Below are 26,075 nucleotides of genomic sequence, written 5' to 3'. Positions count from 1 at the left end.
TCAGACTCTTGCTAAATTTGCCACATCCCTACCAGTGACAGTTCTTCTTGTTTTAGACAATGAAAATACCAAATTCCATCATACAGAATGTGTATAGTATATTTTGTTATTTGAAAGTAATCAAAAACACAGGGAAAACCGTTTTTGGGAAGTGCCTGGAATTTCACAACTGCCTGATTTTGGTATTTTGCGATTAGCGTTGTCATATATTATTATTCATATTCCAGTTTTAAATAAATAAATGAAAAAGTACGATGGCTGACCATTAAAAACGCTGAAATTGTTGTAGAACACGGGATTTCCTCTAAAAAGCAATGATTAGTAAGTTCTGACGCAAAGAATTTAAAAAAATATGGCAACTGTGAAAAATGAAAAATCAGGCACTTGCGAAATATGACTCGTCTTCATCAAAGCCCATATATACCTGGTCTTCATCAGTCACAAACGGTATTGTATTTCACCAAAATGTTGTAAATTCAATTATACAAAGTGTGTATATTTAATTTTTTGCTTTAAAGTAATCAGATACATCGTAAAATAGCTTTTGACCAAGTGCCTGAAATTTCATAGGTGCCTGATTTCTATATTTTGTGATCATTGTTGCCACATTTTACTATTGAAAAATTAATTATACCCTAATAAATTGGAAATAATATTGTTTTATTGCAATATAGCAATGCAAAAATGTATTTAAAGTCTAATTATTTTGTCAAGTGAATTGAAAACCCCCAATGACGTACAGTAAAAATAAAAAATATCAAAGTGCCTGAATTCGCAAGTGCCTGGTTTTGGGGAGACCCCATCAATGTTACAGATTTATTTGAGCAATTACAGCATTTACTTCGCCATACCTGTATAATGGTACTATGCTACAGTGACGATTATCTCACTTATCCTGACAGCCTGAATTTGTTATTCTCAGATCATGAAGAAGCATTTGTTGAAAATTTTATTTTTCAGCATTGTTATTTGCACTAGCCTTAGTATTGCATTACACTATCATCAAAAATTAGAAAAAAGGGAAGAAAATGTATTTGTAGAATTGACAACCTCTCGGGTATTGGATTCACGTAAAATTGATCCTTACACCATACAAACTCGTGAGTCAGGAAAGGAAAGTCGTTTTAATTCTGTAACAATAAAAGAAGATTTAACTGCAAAGACTATTTCAACCACTTGGATATCAAATATACACAAGATTGATCCCTATATCATACAGACTCATGAGCCAGCCAAGGAAGATCGCTTTGATCCCACTGTTGCAAATGGATATGTTGGATACAGAGTTTATGGTGAAACTATTTATAAAAATGGATTATACAATGGAAGAGAAGGAAATTCACACCGAGCTCGCATCCCTGGCACTTTGCCATATGTTGTAAAGTCAAGTTCAACATTTGAAACGAATGGAAAAGTATATAAGCTTGGTTCTGATAATTTGTATTTGTTAAATATGAAATTGGGATTCTTTTCAGAAAAATATAGTTTCATTGATGAGAATACCAACGAAAATAATGTCTTATGTTCGATTTCACAAAACTTCTACGCTCATAAAGTTCTTACAAGACTTCTTATAACTGAAATAATCATCAATTTTAATTCAAAAGGATCTGTTGTTTTGCCTCTCAATGTACGGTCCGGCAATGAAAGTCAGGATATTAAGTTTAATTATTTTAATAGAAAAAACTTTGAGGCAAGCAATGCCATTGCTGTATGTGGCAACACACTTGTACCTGAGCAAGAAGATGGAAAATTATTACCTGTTTGCTATTGTTCAACCGATGTTCCTAAAAATATTTCACTTGAAGGAGAAGTTGGGGAAAAGTATTCATTCACATTTATAACCAGTATATCTGACAGTTTAGATGAAGCAAAAGACTTCTACATCTTGGGATTGAAGTTATCAAATAATGGGACTTTATTTTCAAGTCATTGTAATGAATGGTTGAAGACTTGGGAATATGGTTCTTTACTTATTAAAAGTGGCAATATTACTCAAATGCATTCTACAGTGTCTGGATTATATTATTTGCTTAGTGCTTTTCCACCATTATCGTCAGCAAAACATCCTTACGAATTTTTTGGTGTAAGTCCTGGTGGCTTAACAAATGGTGGCAAGGACCAGGACTATCTGGGTCATGTATTTTGGGACCAGGATTTTTGGATGCTACCGGCCCTTCTGCCATTATTTCCTGAAGCAGTGAAGCATGGAATCGAATACAGAGTTGCAAGATTATGGGCTGCAAAAGAAAAGGCATTAAATCTTGGATTTCGAGGGGCCATGTATCCATGGGAAAGTGCTTATACTGGATTAGATGTTTGTCCCGGCATTTCATATGTGAAATATGAGCAACATGTTACTGGTGACCTAATTCATATTCTCCGTCAGTATGTGTATTTGACAGGTGATTGGGATTTTTTGTTTCAAAAAATTCCAGACTCTCGAAACAATGAGAAGTTTGTGACACCATGGGATGTTATTTATGAGACTTCTGTTTTTTGGCTTTCAAGAACACAGTGGTCTGAAAAGTACAACGCTTTTGTCATCGATAATGTCATGGGACCTGATGAGTATCATTCGCCAGTAAATAACTCTGCATTCACCAATGAAGTCGCATTACAAAATATGGATTTTGCAATCCAAGTTGCTGACAAATATGACTTGCCTCTGCCAGAACGAGAACATTTCAAAAAAGTGATAGAAGATATGCTCATACCATATGATGATGAGCTTGACTATCATCCTGAATTCACAGGTTATAATCATACAACTGATAGAGTAAAGCAAGCCGATGCAATAATGCTTGGCTTTCCTTTGATGAGCAATAATAACTCCATAATTTCGCGTAAAAATGATCTTACTATTTATGGTAATACTACAGTTTCTGATGGTCCTGCAATGACTTGGAGTATGTTTTCCATTAACTGGAACTCAATGGGTGAACATTCGAAAGCTGATAATTACTTTTTACATCAGTACAATAACATTCAGCTGCCTTATCAAATATGGTCAGAAGAACCTTCTGGAAACGGAGCTGTGAATTTTTTGACAGGAATTGGAGGTTATCTCCAAAGCATACTGTATGGATATTTAGGCCTTAGAATTTATAGTGACAACATTGTCCTAAATCCCAGAATTCCTCCAGGATTGGACAGTAAATCAGTGACTAGTCTACATGTCATTGGTCTCAAATTTAATTGTGCTGTTTTAGATGTAATTGTACAAAAAACTCATTTTGATATAGCGCTCAAAGGTTTTCGTAACAATAAGCAATGTACAGTCCTATTGATATCAAATGGTTCTTCTCATGAGTTATCGAACATTGGTGATAAATATTCGCTCAGTCTGACTATATGCAAAATTATGATGAAGTGAATGTAATATAAGTAGAAGAGCAGTGCTTAACCACTCATATCTAGGCTATGTCGTCAATTATAAAATGCATACATAATCAAAAATATTTCTAATCTGAATGCACCGATAGGTTATTTTCATATGAGAATTTTGAAAAAATCTGTATATAATTATGATATTGATAGATCTAATTCCCAAAGTGTAGAAATACCAAAAAATCAACCAGCAAATCCTTTGGTTCTATAGTACATTTTTTGTGATTGAGTAAAGTCAGTTTTTAACTCTTGCCTGATGTGATTTTTACTTAAAATTACACAGTTTTATAATACAGTAATATTTGCGAAATCTTCCTTCATTATAATTGCAACGTTGCAAGTTGAGTGTCAATAGTCTGAAGTGCTATGTATCAGCCATATATATAACTAAATTCTTGGTGCTTTCTCAGTATTATGTACTCTTGTAGTGTGTGTACCAAGTTATGGTTAGGCCATAATTTCATTACGGAGACTGTCTATTTTAGCCAAGTAAATATATCCATCCCCCTGGCCCTGCCCATAGGTTTCAGTCCATTTACACAACTTGATGTAACAAAATTAGTAACCTCCATATTGGTACGCACATCTCTGGAGCACCAATTCGTATTGCAATGTTGATTTGGATCTTGTTCATCTGATTATAAAAATTTCATACTAACAGGTTGTTTATACTGTAAATTATTGCTAAAATTAAAAATGAAAGGAATTGATCCGAATGCTGCAGATTCAAATCCAGTGACAACAACTGTAGATGTGGAAATAGTAAATGGAAACGGTCACTCTCAACAGCAAACTCAACAACAAGAAGATAACTCGGAAGAGAGGGAAATCACTCTGACTGATCATTTGAATAAAAAACTCCTCAGTTCGTTTCTGGATCGAATCAACACAAACCCGTCTATGATTCCTCAAAATTCTGTTCAAACTGACTCAAATAATGATGAATTTGAAGATGAACATTCCTAAAATTAATGTTGGCTTGCAGATTTATTTTATGCTCTTGGTCTACGCCTGTCTATCATTGAAACTTTGATATAGCTGTGTTGATAAGAGATGAATATTTGAAAAAAATTGAAGTACGGTAATACATATTTTTTCATATGTGTAAAAATGAATAGCTTTACGTTTTCGGATGAATACTTTTTACACTTCCTACAAATAATTGACTAAAGGTAGGCCACAAATCATCGATTAATTTTTTTTTTTGGGGGGGGGGACACTTTCATATTATAATTCCAAATTAGTGATGACACTTTGACACTTCCGAAGAACTGGTATCTTCCCTTTTCATTTGTTGCATACCCAATTTTCTTGGGCAAAGGATTTGAAACCAAAATTTTAGTAACCTTCCATGCCAGCATAGTTGATTCCAATGCTATAACAAGGAAGAGATGCATCTTAAGATTATTAAGAGTTCGAAATGGAACTCGAAACAGTTCCGAACGTATAAAATCTGAGAAATAATCTCCTAGGTGGTTATTACGGATATATAGCAGCCTTAGCAGGTGTTTCAGTATTTTCTGGTTATCATTTCATCTCCAATATTTTTGTGTATATCATGATTCAATATTTGGTTATGGTACACGTTTTGCGGTCATAATTAAAAACATTCATAGTTCATTGGAGTTTTATATAGATTAGATTGTTTGTATATCAAATTGAAAGACTTGAAACACAAAATGTACCTAATTTGGAAGTTTTTATTTATAGAACTACAAGTTTAAAATATTTGTATTCATAATAGATGACCATTTTAACAATTACAATTATTAAAAAAAATCTGCTATCAATGTTATTGACAAAACGAAATTATATAGTTGATTAAGACATATTCCAACAGTTCTTATCTGTATCAATACCTTTAATTTTGAATCTCATCAAATTCTAATTTATCATTAATCATAGGCTAGCTAAGAAACAACATGTACTTTTTGTCCATACTTTTTCCCTCCAGTGCATTTCAATATAATCATGAATTATTGTTATTTACTTGTTCATTTATACAGCAACCCTCTGTATAATATAAGTGTAATTTATCATGTCAACAAACTTTTAAAACTGCAACAAGTCTCAGAAATAATCATGGCAAGTAAGCGACATAGTGATACAAAAGATGAGGATGAACCGGAGTCAAAACGACAAACAACAATTATCCCACCAGCAAGCATGGGAGCTGTATCTTCGCTGGTAAGTTGAATATTGTTATGTTTGGTATAATTTCAATAAAACTAATTCGAGCCCTAGATAAAGTAAAAATAATTTACTATTTAGATTATATTCTCTATCATTATTGAAAACTGAATAATAATTTTGAAAATCCTACAGATTCCTACTATTTAATGTCTGTGTCACATACCGTAGTATATATTGCCGTCTCGGTTGTGGCAATCTAGGATAGGATCTCGAGGTTCGGAAAGACAATAAGAAAGTGGTTTCCAACCTTTTCCATTGAATTCCTCAATAAACATAATAATACTTTATTTGGTTAATGCTCCATGAATGTTTGATAATGAAGGTAACTGTGACTTGAACCAACCTAAGATAGCGAGGAGTCCAGCTGTCCTCTCAAATAATCATTCCCATGTAGGAGACGTACCTGTATGAAAATTCGCAATCACTGGTTGGAAAAAGTAAACTTGACTTGACTTCTGTTAGTGAATTTAGTCGGGCGTTTGTGATCTTAAATTTATCAAACTTTTGAAAAAGTTTTCTATATAAATTTTGCAGGAAGAAATGGACATTAAAGTTCTTCAATTTCAAAATAAACAATTAACAGGAAGATTAGAAACAAGGAAGCAAGAAGAAAGAGAATTACAACAGAGAATTGAATCTCTGGAAGCAAAACAATCAGCTGCTGATGCTACAATAAGTCTTGTAAACAGACATTGGTCACAGGTAGAATTTTGTTGAATTAATAAGAAATTTTTATCTTAGGTAAATCCCTATTTTGAGAAAAATTTCCATTTTTGTTCAATTCGAATTGAAACAGATTTTTGTAAAACAATTTTAGCATATATTATCATGATTTCTAAATGAATTGTATTGATTGAATTCTAAATTTCCAAACACCTGCGATATCAGCACACGACTATCCAATCGAAGTTTGGCATATTTTCACTGGTACTGGAGTTGTATTTTCATATTACCTTGCGGCAGGGGATTGACACTTTTTTATGGGGGCGAACGTACTCCAACAGCTCCAATGTGTACATTATTGGAAGAAAAAATTATCAGAGCCTATCAACCATTTGTTTACGCTGTGACTATCGCGCCTTCCGAACAATTGCGATTTTGAAGGATGAAAAGTGGGTTTAAATATATGACAAAATTATTAGGGGACGATCGCCCCCTTGCACCTATGTGTGTTTGCCTCTGCCTCAGGCACCATCAATATTTTTGATTCTCTGGAGTGGGAGTTCAGAGTTCGATGTTGTTAATAATAAAAGTCAAAATTTCTTACAAAAACTCAAACCATTAGGTTTATTAATCGCTTGGTATTCTTTATATTCTATTGCGGTATTGAATGAGGCTTGCATATACTGGAGTTTTTTATCAAAATTATCTAAGATTTGGAAGCTGGGATCGCAATCAAAATGTTTTTGAACTTGCAATCATTATCAATGTAAATTTTTTATTCGACACTACAGACCTGTAATAAATATATTCTATGTAACTTGGCCCCTTACGACCGGTATGTAGCCTGTGTGCAATAAAACTCGGTTTTCTATGCTAAATCAGAAAGATTCCAATCTTCGCCAAATCATAAAAGCTTATCATGTATAGATGTTTGAGAAAAGTTCCTGAACCATGAATTGTTAGTCATAGGTCATCCGAGTCTCAGCTAAAGTTGGAGCCCAAAGTCTATTTAAGTCTCAGAAATCTTTCTGAAGTTAAGTCTTCTTTAGTCTTAATTAAAGAGTTTTTAGAATAATAGGTAACACATCGACTTTATTTCAATCTGTAAATTTTAGCATAAATCAAAATTTCATCTTATTTTATTACAGCTTGATGACAATATCAAAGTGATTTTACAAAGGTTAGGGATTCACAAATTGAATAAATCCACTGATAATCAATCTGATGACAGTGATGATGAATCCAAAGGTGAATAAATTTTTTTGAATTATTTAAATTGTGTTTAAGTTAAATCATATGTACCGGTAGGTACTCTTATAAAGACAATATTATTTTAGTTTAAAAATGCTATTACGGTAATTAATTTTATGCAGATGTTCAATAATAGATAAATATTAGTAAATTTACAGGGTGACCTCAAAAAAAAAAAAACCCAGGTCATTTGGAACATATTTTAGAGAGAACATAATTTTTGTGCAAAGTGTCCTGGTCTACTAAAACTTTTAGGTATAATCATACACAAACAGGAGTTCAAGTGTTTAATAAATTTTCTCCATTTCCCTAAAAAGAATTTAGAAATCGATGAGTTCATTTTTTTCTGACCTAATATTGAGATAGTTTGCATCTGGGCTGTGTAGTGCAGACACTGGTATGTGATTATTTGTATTGAAGTCTGAGTCATATTTTAAAATTCCTCGGAGTTGTAAGTTAGGACCAAAATAAAAATACCATACTCTAATGACGGTACAAAATTTGGTTTTCTCATGTGTTTGAACAGTCAGAAGGCAAATATCCTTCATCCAAGTGTTGGGAGCCCTAGTCAGAGTCGTGTTATGTTATATTATATGTTAAAAACCATTAGTTGAAGCTTGGAGTTGTTTTTTTGAACAATTTAGGGTTTGATTTTTATATAAATTTCGTGCAATTGAGACGATTGTTGGACTGAAACTTGACAATAATTTTATGATAATTGTCATGAGAACATCTAATCCAATCAATTGTCATCTTGACATTCTATATATTGTCTCAATCCTGTTTGGATATGCACTGATTTGAAAAGTCGGATCTGCAGGAAATTTTTTAGAATATACTGCCTACAGTAAAATGTGTATCTAAAGTTAAATAATCTTCCTGTTCCTAGCTTCCTTTGTTCGAATGTTGGCTAAAAGTGACTTTACTCAACTAAAGGAAGAGTTAGGGAAACGTGCTGATTTTTCAAGAACTGCATTTGGAAAAGTGATTGATGCAATTGAGGAGGAGGAGAAACGAAGAGAAGCTATATTGAAGTAAGTCATACTTTAAAGTAAGAGATAAGTCTATATTGTTCAGTTTATCTACCACACATGTAGATTGACATAAGATTTATTGTTGTGGGCAGTTATTTGTGCCCAGCCTTGCCACAGCCTTGCTAGTGACTTAAGTTCTGCTTCTCAGTATTCTATCCTGACTATTTTTAACAAATGTAAAATAACCTTTTATCTAAAATTATTTAAGAATATTACTAAAAATTCAAAGTACTCTATAATTTCTTTCAAATATGAAATTTAGAAATCTATGTTTTCATTACAACAAATTTTTATTTCTAAATCAATACCTATCGAATTGTTTTCTTCATTTTTCCACAGTGCAATTACCGCAAATGATCATGTTGATGACCGAGTCAAGGAAGAGATGAATACATTGAGTGCTGAAAATTCTAGATATCAAGAACTACTGAAGCAATTACATGTGAGTTTAAATTTTATTCAAACTGCTCATAACAAGGCTGCATACAAGCAGTATAGACATAAGGATTTAGTTTGAATGATAGACTAGTTCTGAAGCTGGCACGATACATAGTCAGATTGGCATAAACATGACATAGTCAAGTTTTAGCATTTTTCACTGACATTGAAGTCTAAGCCGTATTCAGATTTTTGAATATTTCAAAGTCTGGGATAAGAAATTAATTTTTCATTAGTGATATCGGTTATGAAAATTTCTGACATAAAAATTCGATTAACTCAAGAGTTTGGAACTGAAGTCTGAGTTAAGACTCTGGAGTTATATCCATTTGGATAGTACCTACCTAAAAAGGATAATAAAATTATAATAATGAACACAATAAATATTAGTGCAATATTCATTTTCACTGGTATGCATACTTTGAAGCAAACTGTTGTTATAAGTCGTTCCATATTAATCCTATGCATTATACACTTTAAGTCCCAAACATTGAAAGAAAGCAAATTATGATATCTATAACGTTTTGGCGTAATATAATAATAATATATATTATGTTGAGAATGCTTAATCATACATTTCAGTTGGGGATTTCGATCATTAACTATTAACGTTAAATGAATCAAAATTTCAATGAATTCAAAATTTCGAATTAAAATCATCAAAATTTGACATCGTAAAATGAGGAATTGCAACTCCAGCTTTGACTCCCAATATCAATAAAAACAGGCCAACTTCTGACCACACTGCCCTTACTGCAGTGCAGGTGTGTTTCATATTAGGAAACTTTCCTCTTTGAATCATAGGCGAAGCATCATAAAATATCCATGGATAATAAAGAAGTTGAACAAAAGATGGAATCAATGGAAGATGAAATAGAAGAATTGAAAGAAACGAATGAAAATTTACAATGGGAATTGCAGAAAGCTAAGAAAAGAGAGGACAAGTAATTATTTGCCTTTGCCCACCATTACTTTTATATACAGAAATTTTACCTAACAAGTTCATTGAGATTTTGTTTTGAAGCTACTTTCATTTCTTACACAACAATATAAAATTGGGCTTTCAACAGTATTTATTGGTCACAATTTTTTTCACAAAGCTAAGGAAAGAAAGGACAAGTGATAAATTAATCCTATTCTAATTCCCAATCACTAAAAAATGGTCTAGGGTAGAGCTACTCAACTATTTTTACAGAAGATCCGCATACAAAATTTCAAAATTATTTGGGGTCGGCCTTTCCGGAGATTATATTTCGGCATCCTTAAACACGAACTTCCTCGGCTGGCTAATGAACATTAGCAATTCAAGATTGTTCATTACGGTGTTATAGTTCTTTTCATATATATTCAAAACTATAAGAGTCATTTCATAAAAGGAAACTTATAAAGTGGGGCTAATGATTCAAAATAAAGAATTAGATGCGGTCCGAACCCAATACCCAAAAGGTCTGGATTTGGACCGTGGTCCGCCAGTTGAGTAGCCCTGGTCTATGGAAAACCATGCACTGTTGGGTTCAAAATATTATGTAGTAGGTAAATATTCTCTAGGAAATTTTTCATCTGTATATAGATATGATAGCTTATGGTGATGTGTTCATTCTACGAAATAATTTACGGATTGGTTTAAATTTCTTGGCGAGCTTAAAAGCTTTTACTAAACTATGATATTGTCACAAATTAAATTCTGGGGTTCAAATCCCACACCCACTACCTTGCCTAGGGTTCAATGAATCGAGTAGGCTATGCTGAATCGAAAATATTTCGGTCTTTCCAAACTATAGGCGCCTCTTTATCTACTAGTGGCTGTTGCACAGAGCCTTGTTCAGAGCAAAATAAAATATGTCATATAAAGTTTCTCGTCACTGTTCTGCTATATTCTTATAGCTTCCCTATTTATTGATTGTGGATTAGATTATTGGAATATCCAAAATTCAAATGAATTTCAGCCTGGATTCCCAGATGTCTTGCTAGTCATATTCGAGTTGCTTTGTGTTCAGATTAAACAAACATCTGGCTGAAGCATTTGAGAAAATCAGTAAAGGTAATGGTAGCATCCAAGGAGTATCACCCATGGCATCAGGAAGTCTTCCATTACAAAAGGTATTGTTTATTATCTACGGACTGTTTTGATTTGCACAGGGGTGTGGTATCGAACTCTGAACTCTACATCAGATCCAAACTCAAAGAAAATGAATCTTGATAACAAAAACTGTGACTGCATCTTCGAGAATTCAAAATTTCAACTGTAAAGTATATCTTCAATACCAATATAAAGATACCAATCTCTGAATGCAGATTTTTACTGTGCAGCTCTGAGTTTGTGATATATTTATTGTTAATAATAATAGAATCATGTTGTGTAAAGATATGTCGATGAATCCTAAAAAAACAACAAAATTTTGGGTGAAACATTTTGCCCTATAGGACTCTTACTTACCGTACATACTAATTTTTTAATTCACTACTATCTATTGTTTGTTTGAACAGACAAATGAAACCAATCTTTCAGTTGATGAAAATCAAATACTTGCTGACACTCGACTCAAAGAATTGGAAGAAATAAAATCGAAACATGCTGAAGCTTTGAAGCAAGTGGAACAGTTAAACTTGAATGTAAAATTATTATTTTGTTATGTTGTATCCAAGTATTTTGACATCACCAGACAGCATCTAGGGTCAAGCACTCAACAAAGGGTGTAATAAATTAAAAATATCCTGTTGCAGCAGGCAGCCGAGCTGATGAGGGCATATTTTAATTTTGATGAGAGTATGACCCTAGCCAAAACATCTTTAAGTTTGCTTTTATAGATTATAGTATAATAGTATATCTAATTTTAAAAATAATTTTGCACTCATGCACTGAATTTGAATAAAAAAAAACATTTTGCTGCAAGGTTTGTTGCATGCAAGCCTTTTTTAGTCAACTCAATGCTATTTGAGTTTCTGTCAGAAATTTGGACATCGATTATTACCATTAAAATTGAAATATGTCTGCAAATTCAAAAATGACACAATTTTAACGCCCGACTCTAAAAAATTTGAAACTATGACTGTATATCTCCCTCCAATTCTGATGAAAGCATGCTAAACTGGGACTCTATTGTGATCTGTTTTTAGTATCAAAATCTTCCTGAAGCAAGAATTGTTGCATCTTCCGAATATCAAACATTGAAAGCACAATTTTCACTTCTATATCATGAATGTGCTCAAGTCAAACAGCAAGCAGATGAAAGCCGAGCTCTTCTACAGCAAACCAGGAATACTCACTTGAGACAAATCGAACAAATGGAGGTAGTTTTATTGTTAATGATTTATTTTCACTTTGGGGTTAGATAATATAGATGAATGCTGTTAGGCAAAATGTTTTTAGAAGTATCTTCTTGCATATCAGTGGCTGCTTATGTTGAGCCATGTTCAGAGTGAAAAGGGATGCAGGATTTTCAATAATGTTGAGTCCAAAATTGGAAATGGCTTCTGAAACAGTAATTGAAAAAGCGAATAATGATTTTTTCGGTGTGCAAAATATTCAATCCATGGCAGATATGAGCATTTCAAATGTCTTGCTATATTAATTTAATTGTGTACAACGTAACTCATCGTTGTGTTGACTCTCATGACAAAATTAAAGCATATCTACCCTAAAATACCATGGCATCTGCGGACATTAGAGTGCGGATAAACTAGATTAATCTGAGAATCCCAAAATCTGTGATAATCTTCGGGAGTACAATTTATTTTAGTTCAATATAAAATTGATTCAACATACTGAACTTTGATTAAATTATATATTATCATAATCTACGGCGACGAGCAAATAATCTTCCCTTGTCGGATTTGAACCTATGTAGGGTAATCAGAGGTGCCATAGCAAACATATTCCTGACACTTAGCACAATGTGGCTGCGCATAGAGATGTTTTAGTTTATTATAATATTGCTTTAGTAATACTAATTTTTGTTTTCCAGGTTGACGAACTTCAAACTCAAAAAAATTTACGGAATGAACTCATTCAACTGGAAGACACCTTGGCAAAAGTATGTATAATAATGAGCATAGCAGTTTGATTTTACCCAATTAGTTGGATTTACTTTTATTGTGCAGTAAGACTCTTGAATCAAATAGAAAAACATATTTTTCTGGCTTACAGGTTCGCCATGATTATGAAATGTTGCACATGGAATTTGAACAAAATCTAGCAGCCAATGAGCAGGCAGGACCAATCAACCGTGAAATGCGTCATCTAATTAATAGCCTGCAAAATCATAACAGGCAATTGAAAGGTGAAATACAAAGATATAAAAGAAAAGTGAAGGATCTGCAAACTGAAGTGGAGAAGGTAATTTCATTTTATTATTTTTGCTTTCTCAAGATATTTGAGATAAAAATAAAAGTTAAAATAAAAATGACTCAATTTAAATAATATCAATTATATTGTGGATAGTATTATAAGTAAAAAACTCGTAACACAAAATTGCATTTATAGTGATACTATGGTAGCCGAACATAATGTGTTCAACTACTGATCTGTTCGAGTACCAAAACTTCTTCAAAAGTTCTGGCGGTATATTCGTAAGAACAGCGGGGTACAATTTTAGTTTTATAAAATGTCGCTGAGCAGTATTGGCAGGATTCCTTTTCCTATCATAATATGAGGGGCAAATATTTTAGTTCATAAAAAATGATTAGTATTAATGAATTTTTTTCTAATATTTCCAGATGAAAGAGGATGCAATCAAAAAAGAAATAGAGTCCAGGGAATTGAAAATTAAAACGGAATCTAGTGATCCAACTGCTTTGTCACAGACAGGTACCCTTTTAATATGCCGCAGCCTTTGATGAGCCAAGATAAACCTTTTACTCAACAAAATATATAAATATTTCTATTTCTCGTATACTATTCAATCATAACTTAAATTAAGATTTAATAATAAAAAATGAATTCATCATTTTATTTCATTACCTTTCAACCAAGTACGAAATAATGATAAAGGGAACTTCTTTCCCCAAATTCTTATCTTCAAAAGAATAAACAGTCTGACCTTCAGAAAGAAGCGCTAATACCTAGAATTAGCATGGGGCCCATAATGGCCGGCACATAGATCGTAGATTAGCCCTGGTGTCACATTGAGGTTCCATAGTCATGTACATACAAATAAACAGATAGATATAGATTTTATACAACTTTTTCTCGTAAATGCGTGTATCTGAAATGTTCACAATCTTGAAATATATTTTTTTCTATCTATTTCACCACAGTAAAAACAGAACCACAAGATCCTTCTGTCAAAACAGAAGAAAGTATGTCTCATGAAATTGAGAAGAAAACTAAGGAAATCACTGAAATGAAATCGGAAATTGAGTAATGATTTCTGATTGTATACTGGTTTGATGTCTGAGTCTGAAACACAAAAATGTTTCGAACAGAGCTGTGGTATCTTTTAAATTTTACATTCCACTTCAAATTCAGAACCATCTGGAAATTTGTTCCCAATTGAAAATTTACCTTTGACTTCAGATTGAAAAAAGTTGAATCCAGCTCCCATCTTCGAGAGAACTAAATTTTGACCGCCAACATTTCTGTACATGCAATCATCAGTTGTTTGTTATAAATGCTCACCCCACCTTAGACTTTTCTCATCTTTCATCAAAATTTTCCACTTCGCTTACCGCCATTGCAGGTCTGAAATTCTGATTCCTGACCAGTATGAAAACTCTGTCCCCAGCTCTATTATTATAATAGTTCTGGCTTCTGGTTTTATATTTTTATTGCCATTATTACAGATCATTGAATGAAAAAATTACCAGTCAAAATGCTCTGATTGAAACTTATCAAGATACTCAAGGACAAATAACAGCTGAAGTGAGTGCGCAAGACTAGATTATTAGTTTTTGCACTTAATTATCTCTCTCTTAACTGGGATGGTCATTGCTGACCAGCCGCGGCACTCTTCAAATATTGACGCCATTGGTCCCAGTTGTACGACATTTTGAACAACTGAGACTTGATTATAATATGAAGCAAATTTTAGGCGTAAATTCTACAATTATCTCGGATTGTTTTCCCTGTTTTCATTCTGATTCAGCTTCCATCACAAGGATACTTGAATTAGTACTGTCTGAAGTACAAAGATATGAATGTATTTTTCCATGAATAGGAATAAGAATATTAATATCCTATGTGACAAACGCAGAAGAACTAAACACATTTTGCCATTGAAATAATTTAAATTTCTAAACCAATAGTCTAAATAAGCAGATTGGAACCTGCTTACTTACGAACCAACAAATTTAGTCAACTCAAATTGTATTCAAGGAAAATTTTGAAATTAGACGCTTATCGGACCAGTGAACAGACTAAACTGTCCCTTTTTTGTATCTATTCTAGCAAGCTGATTTTCATATGAAGGAAAAAAAACTTCTTGCTGAAATTCAACAACTAAAAGATAAAGTCGAATTATTGGAAGATGAAAGAGATAAGATAATGAGGGAAGCAATTTCGAGAGAGAATGAACTTCTTTCTGCTGTCGCTGCTGCTGAAAAAGGAAAGGGAGATGGTGGACGTGGAAGTTATCTGAGCAATGAAAGCCGCAGGAAAATGAAGGTTCGTCTTAGAAGTAATTTTGATGCCTGGTGTTTGCTTGGGATTTATATTTCTAAAACATCTTTTGCTTACATTTATATGACATTTTCTTTGCTTATTCTATAAACGGCACTATCATTCACTAATATGCGGGGAAATTTTTTTATTCTGGAAAGGTCATTTGAAATTTAGTGTTTAGAAAATTTTGTCATTCAATTAATTTCTAATATTGTATTAGTCATAATGTATTGGCAATTTCTCATTTAATTTGGGAGCAAACCCTGGATGTCTAATGCAGGGGCTGCTGGCAAAATGGGGCACATAGGAAAAAAATTGTGAGGCCCTGCGGAGAAGTGCCAATTTTGAATGGTGTGCGCAAAATGAGTTTTTAGTTCAGTTTAATCTAGTATGTGCGAGTAATTTTAAGTTGTGAATCCTATGCCTGAGCTTGTTCAAAGCGAACAACGCATGTCAAAAGATCAATAACCTGTTGTGCCCTGCAACTACTAGGAACCCTAATTAAATAAAGTTGCGACCCGCGGTTTCACCCAGTTATTTGTATTTGGCCCTCCTATATTGAAGGTTGCACACCCCTGGTTTAATGTGTACTGACTACCGACACGGAAACATTCTCTTCATTTAAAATATTAGTAGCTTATGCAAATATCTCATGGAAATACCTTCCAAATGAAAATCATTCTAATTAGGTTCTTGAAGAGACAATAGCAGAATTACGTAAGAATGTGGCATCTACTAAACAAGAGGAAGAAGCATTGTTATCAGAGATGGATGTAACTGGGCAGGCATTTGAAGATATGCAAGAACAAAATATTAGATTGTTGCAACAACTGCGTGAAAAAGATGACGCTAACTTCAAACTAATGTCCGAGGTAATATTGCGTTTCAAAATTGTTTCCTGTATTAGATTGTTGCTATGCAATATAATTCAAATATATTAAAACTTTTACACACTCGGACAATTTTGAGAAAACACAAAAGTGTCTTTCAAATTGTTGTGTTTGTCCATGCGGCAGCTTCAGACGCCACAAAATACTTAAAACTGCACTTGACACAATTGGACAATTTTAGGAACGTCCAAAATGTCTTTCAACCTGTCAAATTGTTTATGTTCATATCATTCATTTTTTAGTTCTGTAATGATGCGGTAGCAATGAAGCTGATACAAAAATTTAGATCCTATAGAAGAGTGGTTCCCAACCGGGGCCTGTGGTTTCCCAAGGAGGCCACAATACTATGCTCCAAATGGATTTTGATGCGAATTCGTTTTACTTCTTTTCCCTTCAAAATAAATTACCCTGTTCTCCCAAGTTTCATTATCTGAAAATGTTTTCTTCAGTCCCATGGTGTTCTCATTTTCACTCCAAATTTTTCTGTTGTTTCAAATAATCCACAGGTATCTGTTACGCGCCACATATGGAATTGGTCCAATTCTTTTAATATTTTGCTAATATTTTGTCCTTTATTTGAACATTGTTCTGTTGTTATTACAGAGAATAAAAGCGAATCAGATTCAAAAGTTACTTCAAGAAGAAAAAGGTGTTTTACAAGACCAATCATTGACTCTTCATACACAGGTAATTATACTTCAAGTGACTAATAAAACTTATGGTTCTTAGTTGATATCTTTGAGGTAGTCAGTCTCAAGAAAATGGAAAAAATAGTGTATTAGAAGATGTTTTGAATCTGCTCATCGATAATTCTCAATAAATTATAAAGCATTTGCATATTTCCTTTAATTGGCTCTCACTAAAAAGTTGTTTGATCATGCAACTGGAATTATGGTGTCTAGCTGTTCCAAGATAAACATTCATATCACACGAAAAAAGCGGTTTTTCGTCTTGTCTCACCTCTCATTTGTTGCGAAATGGTAATTTCAGTGTACTTTGGGGTTGGCGCCATGAAAGGTGACATAAAAATTGGTATCAATAGATTCATTATAAGTTTTAATAAACAAGATTAAAATTTATATAATTTTAATCTTGATTAAATTTTCATTGCATATTTGTAAGAAGATTCTGACATGGGCAATCTGTCTAGAAAAATACATATCACGATTTTTTTCATTATTTCAACTTATTTATTTTGTCATAACATGGTCAACAACATAGCTCAATATTATTCATTACAATTTGGTTTTATTTCAGGATTTTATGTTTTTATGTTTGATTTTTTTCAAAGGTTGAGGCACAAAACCAGGTAGTTCGCAGATTAGAAGAAAAAGAGAGAGCAATGCAAACAACAATTATGCAAATGGAAAAAGAAATGTCTTTAAGATCACAAGCTTTGGAATTACATAAACGAAAGGTAGGAAGTAAATTGTGTGGCTGAAGTTTTATTAAGTAAAATTATATACAGGCTATTCATGAAGCCTTAAAAATGTTTTAAACCAAATCTTAAAGGGAATTTATTGATATCATCTATAGTTTGTTGGCCCATACATGTGTTAAATGAAGTAATAAATCTAAACACTGATTAAAATATAATAAACCTGTTTAAGATATATTGATAACTGACTTCATAAGAAGATTGAAATTGTGAAGTGACTATACACCCAATATATTTTAAATTAGGATGGGACGCAGTTGTTTTTTAGTTCAACTTTGCGGGCCACGATTAAAATTTATGCTCACTGATGAATGATGATATTGAGTATATAGTGGCAAAATGAATCGTAATGTCCTGCTAAGGACAAGAGCGATGTATCCAACTTTTATTTTGTTAATGTGTGCGTCGAGTTCCGTGATACATAGGCATCCAGAGGTCAAATAAGTGCGAAAGGGTTGCTGAACTTCTCATCATTGTAGAGTAACTGCTGGTCAATTACGACCTCTACATCAGGGCTACTCAACTGGCAAACCGCGGTCCGAATCCGGACCTTTAGAGTGTTTGATTCGGACCACACCTAATTCTTTATTTTGGATCATCAGCCCCACTTTTAAAGTTTCCTTCTATAAAATCACATTTATAGTTTTAAATATATATGAAAAGAACTATAGCGTCATAATAAACATTTTTGATTAGCCAATAATCATAAGCCGGTCGAGGAAGTGCGCGTTTAAGGATGCCGAAATATAATTCCTGGGAAGACAGGACCCTAATATTTTGGAAGTTTTATATGCGGATCTTTGGTAAAAATAGTTGAGTAGCCCTGTCCTACACCGTCAAGGCCATGCGTCTGAAACCTTTAACCGATTAACTATTCACATAACCAACATGCACATGAGTGATCGTAGTTTGGTATAATCACTGTGCCGTTCTTTTGATTTCTTCTCTGAAGGGCTAGGAATATAATGATTATATAACCTTGGTATTTTAGTAATGTCTATGGTTTTGAAATAAGCACGCTTTGTAATAATGGTTGTTATCTCCAGAAAATTTCTGCACATGCTTGCCTGTATCTCTTCCCTTGCAAATAAAAGCTTTTACCTCTGTTCACTTGCACTCATCAATAAATATAAAAGGCTCTTGCATATGTTGTTTCTCCTTTATCAGGCATTTGAATTGTCACAAATGAAGGAAGATCTTCAACGAGATCTTGGTAAGGCTCGAGAAAGAGCTAGAATTGCTGAAGAATCTGTTGATAGAAAAATTGAAACTATTGAAGAAGAACATTTCAAACTTAGCAGGGCACAGGTGAGTTGCCATTAAGTCATGAGCGTGATTGTGGGGGAGGTCGTTTATTAAAAACGCTACACTTAGTTTTGTTGGTATCAATCAAAAGTTTCAAATCCGGTTTGGCAATGTCAAATCGGAAGATATCGTTCCTTTTAAAATGCAGTAACTCCTTACATATCAGTATGTGCAGAGCCTTGTTCTGAGCAATATATATATATAAATCTGTCATACAAATTGCGGGATGAATGGAACCTAATTCCTACAGAGCTTTGTGAAAGCGCAATAATAATCATCGAACGCATCGCTGCTCGATAGCCAATATTATTTTTGTTTGCTGTAATTGGTTGTTAATTTCCGGCCTTTGTTTATTAAAAATTGAAGTGAGGATTGAACCCAATTTTTGTGTGATTAACTTCATGGATCATACATGGAATTATTTGACACATTGGCGGAATGTTTTTATTGTTTTTGTACAGGAAGATTCTGCTCATCTGCGTAGAAAATTAGAAAGGCAAAAAAAGAATGATGTCTTCTACAATAGTGATGAAATATTGTTGGAAGAAATAAAGGAATACAAGGTATTATGGCTTTCATTTCAATTCATTTATGGGCAGGTACTCATAGCGTATGTTTTAAATCCAAGTCTTGAACGTGCACGCATGATCCGTATATAAAACATCTTACGATTCTATTTTAATCCTGATTAATCTTCCTTCCATTGTATTGTGATTAAAAATTAAGTTATTCAAAATGTCACTTGTTGTCCGCAATTTTTCAAGTTCATAACTGTTGAAATCACACTTCATATTCTAAAATCTTTTATATATTTCCTGTACAATATCTCATATCCATCGAGATGCCCATTGCCCAAGTTACCCATTGATTCATATATAAATAATTTGGAAATACTTCAATTTTAGGCTTTTGACTTTAGAGCTTTGGACTTTAAACTGTATATTGGCATTGCAGGTTACAGATCTTGGTTCAAATTCCATGCCCACCACCTCATTCATTGTGCATTAAATTGAGTAGGCAATGCTGAACAGAAAGATTCCTTTCATGGAAACTAGCTTTTTACTAGGGCTGGTTATTTCGATCGAATAGTAAATTATTACAATCGGTTCAGACAGGAATTTTGAATAGCCGCCATTTTTTTTATTCATGTCAAATTTTTAAAATGCAATTCTGGCATATGGTTTTATTTCTGCGGAGTGAGTTATTGTGATGAAACATCTTACTGTGTGTAAACACTCAGCGAACTGTAGATTGTGTGTTTTCACGAATTTATGTGTCTGAAAAATTCATTATAATAAAACAGTCAATACAAATACATATCTACCAAGTATTCGAGATTAGATTTAAAAAAATATTCGATTCTGGAATCATGAGATATTTAGAAATGCTAAGTCTTACCTGTTACATACCAATGGCTTCTTATACAAAGCCTTGTTCAGAGAGAAAGGTCTAAAAGATCCAGTATGTGAGGTCTTCAACTGACTATGTTTGTCGTTTTGTTACTATTGTTCATTTGCCTATGTCTAAATTTTGGATGAAGGCAAATTTAAAAAAAAAATTTCTTTTAATTTTAAATCAATACACTTTATGTTTAGACCAAGCTTCGTTGTCCATGCTGTAACGTCAATAACAAAGATGCAGTTTTGACAAAATGTTTCCATGTATTTTGTCTGAATTGTATAAAAACGAGATATGACACAAGACAGAGAAAATGTCCCAAATGTAATGCTGGTTTTGGTGGGAATGATTTCCATAGGATTTACATTGAATGAAACGATGACTGTGCTGACCAGTACTACTTAACCTGTGTGCGAAAAGTGAAAAAACAGAAAGAAAAATCGAAAGGAAAAAGTTTTGACTTTTCTGACTGATATATCTGACTTCAATATGCTTACCCATCGACCCTCGCTCGGCCGAAAGCAGAAAAATTATCTGATTTTTTCTCTGGATGAGAAAGCTAGTAGCAAGTCAATTTTTTTGATTCAGTCCCTTCGACTCAACCAGATCAGATGATCCGTTTTTTCTACTTTGCTGTTTTTGGTGCCTAGCATTCCATACCAATAATAGTATGCTGCAAATGTTGTCATGCTAAATTTTTTTCTCTCTTTGAAAATTGCGACTGAGTGCTTCGTTTTTCGTCCTATTTCTTATTGAAGATCGCTGTATTTCTTGTAGGAGTAGAATTAAGGCTGTCGCTGGAGTATCTTGAACACTACATAAATAGGTCTTCTTTCTGCTGATGTCAATTTTTTCTAACGAATCTATGATATTACGTCAATCATACTTCCTATGGCTTAATAAAACTGATGTTCCAGATACACTATCTCATCAATGTCTGATTTTAGGAATCTGAAAGATACAAATCAGAAAAACGCCTTGAGAAAAAATGGGCGAGGAATTTGTATGCATTTTGTGGAAGCGGGTAGTTAGTTGGCTGCTATATTGGTTAAAATGTGCTATGGGGTCAACTTTTAAAGAATATGTTCTTCGTTCTAAGATTTAGGAATAGGACATAATGCAACGGAGCTCTCAACTTCTATGTGATATTATGGTTCGGCCTAGTCGCCTAAGCAAGTGGTTCCCAAACTGTGGGTCCAACCCCTGTGAAGATTTTCCGGGGTGGCCTAATGTCTTCCAAACATGCGCACACAGGTGACTAAGATTTGGAAAATCAGATTTGTACTGGTCGGCAGATACCGTAAAAGTGCCTAACTCCGGATTTTTCAGCAATAACTCGACCATCTATTGTCCAAACGGCCCCAAATTTGATCGGTGAAACTTTCATGCTGTACCTTTCCAGCTGGTCGGCAGGTTACGGTATTAGTAAATGTAATTGACTGGCAGTGGTACGAGTGCCAATAATATTTTATAGCTTTTTTGTTGTTACATCATGTTACATCCCAGTGAGTAGTTGACCCGGTGGTACGCGAATCGGATTTTTATTAGGCTGCGAGAAATTATGCTGGTTCAGTGGTTTGTGATTTTGTACCAATGTAGTCGTTACCGAAAATACAATAATTGGACCTTAATCAGGTGTTTGGCAAGTAAAAGTGAATATAGTCACTTTGGTCTTGACCGAGTAGGTAGTTATGAACCTTTAGGTTTCGATCCGCTGCGAAAGCGCTTTTTTAATTCGCGCACGTGTCTAAAATTTACGAGTAGGCTACGTGTTTCGTCCACACCACCTCAACATAAAGGTGAAATTTTTTTCGTATTGCAATATTACGTATTTAGACCTTTCATACAAAATTATGAAGCGTTCCGAGTAGTCAAACACAAAACTACAAGTCTTAGCATAATGATGGCACCTAAAAGATGTGATTCCATAGGCCTACGCTCTTTTCCTACTTTACATTCATGCTCTGTTTTACTTTCGAATTAATAATTGAAAAAAAAATAATATGTTAATATAGAACTAAAAATAACAAAGACGCTGATGGAATATACTGATTGGGATTTCGAAATAATGTATATTATATTTAGAAACAATCTTACTATTTCCGAATATCGTGCGCGTCCTTACAATCTACCACATTTTATCAAATACACCTATATGTTTCGTTAATGAACCGTTATAATTCTAATCTAATAAATTATCACACCGTGGTTTTCATACGATTCCATGTGTTATCAAATCTTCTGAGGTTTCCCCGTTTTTCCGGCGCATTGTCGGACTCATTCACCTATTTTTTGGGCTAATGTTCACCGTCAACGTCTACTTGCAGTCGATAAACAGCAGGTACATTGTGATTAAACTTATATATTGATTTTTGAAGTTGCTGATTGTTTCTAGTGGGGTCGCGAGTATCTGTAGGCTTTGATTTTATGAAAATTGGGGTCGTGAAAAAAAAAGTTTGGGAACCACTGACCTATGCCATAGGTTCTCAAAGTGCTCGGGGCTCCATGATATAAACCTGAAGGCTCCGCGAGCTATTCGTTTACCTATATCAAAATACTGACTTGGCTAATTTTGTAACTGTTCAAAGAAGTAATAACGCATTAATAAATTTTGACAACGGCGGTGGCGCCGATATAGGGAAACAAGGCGGTACTTCAAATATGACATCATCTAAAAGTACGAATGGATAATTTTTATTAATTTATTGTGGGAATCCGTAAATATTAGTCAGCCTCTTCACGGGCTCCATACACCAACAGTTTGAGGTGACCGTACATTTGAACCCATGTGTATATCCGCGGGTTCAATCTATATGCGGGTGCTAAAACCCATGGGTTAGGGTTAGTATGGGTTCAAATATCCGTAAAACAAAACAAAAATTCCATAGGTGCAATAGTATGTAGGTGCAATTGTCGTGGGTTCAAATGTAATGGAACCAAAGTTTGAGAACCCCTGACCTAAGCGACGTGTTGTGATTGAAGGCATTGGCGTTGAACAAATACCCAAGGTAATTACCAAGTTGGCACTCATTAACGTGGGCGGAGACCAACCGCATGAGCAAGATATATATCCGAAATAAATTTCAAATATATTTTTCTCGAATATTTATGTATATATATATATAAATATATATGTTTGCAAAGTCCGAGTTTTTTTTTGTATCAAACGAACTAGTCGTAATTGTAGGTAGCGGTTTGTACGGTGCTGTTAGCAATCGTTCACATTGAACACACGTTTTTTTTCCACATAGCCCTCTTTGTCATCGACAGTTCAGTTGTACTACCGGCAGATAAAATGAATTGTGACACAGAGGATGAATCTAAAAGCCATACCATTCGCCGGTGAATGTTTCAACCGAGTAACAAAACAAAAATGTTTCATACCATGTATTGCTATTTTTATTATTTCTTGAATATACGACATTGCACAATGCGAATCATATTTCTATAGGACATATGAAACGGCTATTAACCCACACGCGTCGATTATCATGTCAAATAGTTGAAACAAAGGAAGGATATCGGAGGTGGCATAAAGATGCGTGCCCTTTAAGCAAAGAATGAGAGATTAATATGGCTGATATTCTATCAAACTGCATAAATATGATGAATTAAAATGATATTGCGTTAAAGGTATAACATTTATGTTCAATTTTAGTGCTGCGGTGTCATGCAAAAACTTTACAAATTAGCCATTTACTCATATTTTGTTTGCCCCTCGCCTTTTGCCCGTCCTAGCTGCGCATACAAAACAGTAAATTTGTGACCCCTTTGTGGCCTTCTACTAAATTATCTCTTCATAATGTGGTAAATGCCTTTACATTCGGGTTAGGACAAAACAAAACTCATGTTTAGTCGACAGGTGTAACGTTTCTAATTGGAATCATATTACTTGGTGTAAGTTTCCTACAACAATAGACATGCGTCGATTAGCTCGCCCCTGTCCCATCCTGATCTAGGCATCAGAACACATATGGGCGGAAAAACTCTTTCATTTTACATAGATTACACTTAGATCATCCATGGATTCGTAGGAATGTAATTTATGTTAATTTCTAACAATTATCCATTTGACCCATTTAAAAATGTTATGCTTTACGAGCACAAAGAGCCAGAGGTGAGCAAGGAATCCTGCAATGATGCGTTAAATGCCAGTAAATGCAATCGTAGGCAGAAAATATATAGACTTCAGTAAGAGATTGAGTTTTCATATGGCGTTTCCAGTATATCATTGTGAGAGTCACAAAACATTTCCGTTCACCAACCACCAAATCAATTAGCCAACGATCAGCGTTCATCGATCGGGCAGCCTGAATGGATTCTACCCAATCTCAGTATAAAATGACTTCACAGAAAAATGAGGAAAACGTGCTCACTTGCTTATAAGCGTGTTAGCAACAAAGTATAGTTCACATCATAGGAAACCGTATTTATAATATATTATATATCTGCTGGTCTACCGTAATGTTCGAAAGATGGCGTTGAAACTTCATTGCAATTACTTGTAAATTTGGATTTTATGTACTATGTCCTGCAAATGTACTCGTAAGTGGGAACAGGCTATTTTACATCCACTTTTAGCTAATGGTAAAATTTTTGATTATGAAACTTGCTATTTAGTTGATGGTATGGCGTATCGTCATCTGAATACACAGTCAAGGCAGAAATGGTATTCTGTGTTTATCTTGTCTGTACAGATGGCAACACTTCACAGTCCACATCTTGCGCGTCTCGACTTCAAGTGCGATGAGTTAATAACACGCAGGGGGTCTATTATAACCACATTACTGTGGAGTTGACCGTTTGCACGAGCGCGAGAGATAAACAAGACTTGGGTGGGGCCGAAAGATTTTATACGCCAACCATAGATTATGGTTGGACGTTCATAGAAATGCAACTATTTTTTAATTTGAATTACGTGAGTTTCGGCCTTGATTATTATTCACGGATTTGTTTTGCCACACCTAGGTGCGCCAAGTTCAGACTTGTGCGACATTTGTCTTTAGAAATATTAATTCGAGTTATGAAATATATTGATTCATTGTTGTTCATTGTGATTGAGATAACGGATCAAATTAACATATATTGTGTTTCTCGAATAAACAAGCCAAATGGAAGATCTACCGATATACATATTTTATTCAGTCGAGAGAATAGAGTTGGGCGCTAAATTCTGTATATCTGATGCACATAGTACTTCATTTCATTTTCATTAGGACGCCTTTGATTACCCTTGGACGAAATATTGTCAGTGGGATTAAATAAGCTAGAATATCGGATAAACAACTTGCTAGTAGCGGCATTTTCCGTCATTTTCGCCAATTATATTATTCCGTGCGTAAATCAATGAATTTAGGTACCACACGCACAGAAAATCACAAGTGTCTTCCCCGATAATTCGGCAGCATAGGCGTCATTAGACTCTCATTTTATTTGCTTTCATCATTGACCCTCTTGCCTTGAAGAATTTGCAAACA

General features: G+C 34.0%; 2 protein-coding genes across 2 annotated transcripts; both read left to right on the top strand.

Moving 5' to 3' along the window:
• Positions 1-897: 897 nt before the first annotated feature.
• Positions 898-4,051, top strand: LOC120347404 (protein-glucosylgalactosylhydroxylysine glucosidase-like). Its single transcript, XM_039417331.2, has one exon. The coding sequence runs from the start codon at positions 926-928 to the stop codon at positions 3,374-3,376; it is 2,451 nt and encodes an 816-aa protein (XP_039273265.2). The 5' UTR covers positions 898-925; the 3' UTR covers positions 3,377-4,051.
• A 1,310-nt stretch (positions 4,052-5,361) lies between these two features.
• LOC120328383 (E3 ubiquitin-protein ligase BRE1B-like) lies at positions 5,362-21,516 on the top strand. The gene is made up of 21 exons (XM_078111263.1): positions 5,362-5,577; positions 6,118-6,285; positions 7,395-7,494; positions 8,387-8,531; positions 8,871-8,973; positions 9,774-9,913; positions 10,967-11,069; positions 11,457-11,582; positions 12,087-12,260; positions 12,935-13,003; positions 13,117-13,305; positions 13,686-13,776; positions 14,226-14,328; positions 14,751-14,829; positions 15,355-15,570; positions 16,257-16,439; positions 17,061-17,144; positions 17,749-17,874; positions 19,063-19,203; positions 19,662-19,763; positions 20,796-21,516. Exons 1-21 carry the CDS (start codon positions 5,362-5,364, stop codon positions 20,970-20,972), a joined length of 2,835 nt encoding a protein of 944 aa, XP_077967389.1. The 3' UTR covers positions 20,973-21,516.
• Positions 21,517-26,075: the final 4,559 nt, after the last annotated feature.

Source organism: Styela clava, chromosome 1 (genome assembly GCF_964204865.1).
Source record: "Styela clava chromosome 1, kaStyClav1.hap1.2, whole genome shotgun sequence".
NCBI lineage: Eukaryota > Metazoa > Chordata > Ascidiacea > Stolidobranchia > Styelidae > Styela > Styela clava.
The sequence above is the reverse complement of the archived record's forward strand: the minus strand, read 5'-3'. Positions and strand labels throughout refer to the sequence as shown.

What these genes read in the sequence shown, in the direction of transcription:
- LOC120347404 (XM_039417331.2), top strand. Translation starts at nt 926, where the DNA reads ATGAAGAAGCATTTGTTGAAAATTTTATTTTTCAGCATTGTTATTTGC.
- LOC120328383 (XM_078111263.1), top strand. Translation starts at nt 5,362, where the DNA reads ATGAATTATTGTTATTTACTTGTTCATTTATACAGCAACCCTCTGTAT. An exon ending in CAGTGATGATGAATCCAAAG is followed by an intron (nt 7,495 to 8,386) that starts GTGAATAAATTT and finishes TCCTGTTCCTAG; the next exon opens with CTTCCTTTGTTCGAATGTTG. An exon ending in TCAAACTTAGCAGGGCACAG is followed by an intron (nt 19,204 to 19,661) that starts GTGAGTTGCCAT and finishes GTTTTTGTACAG; the next exon opens with GAAGATTCTGCTCATCTGCG.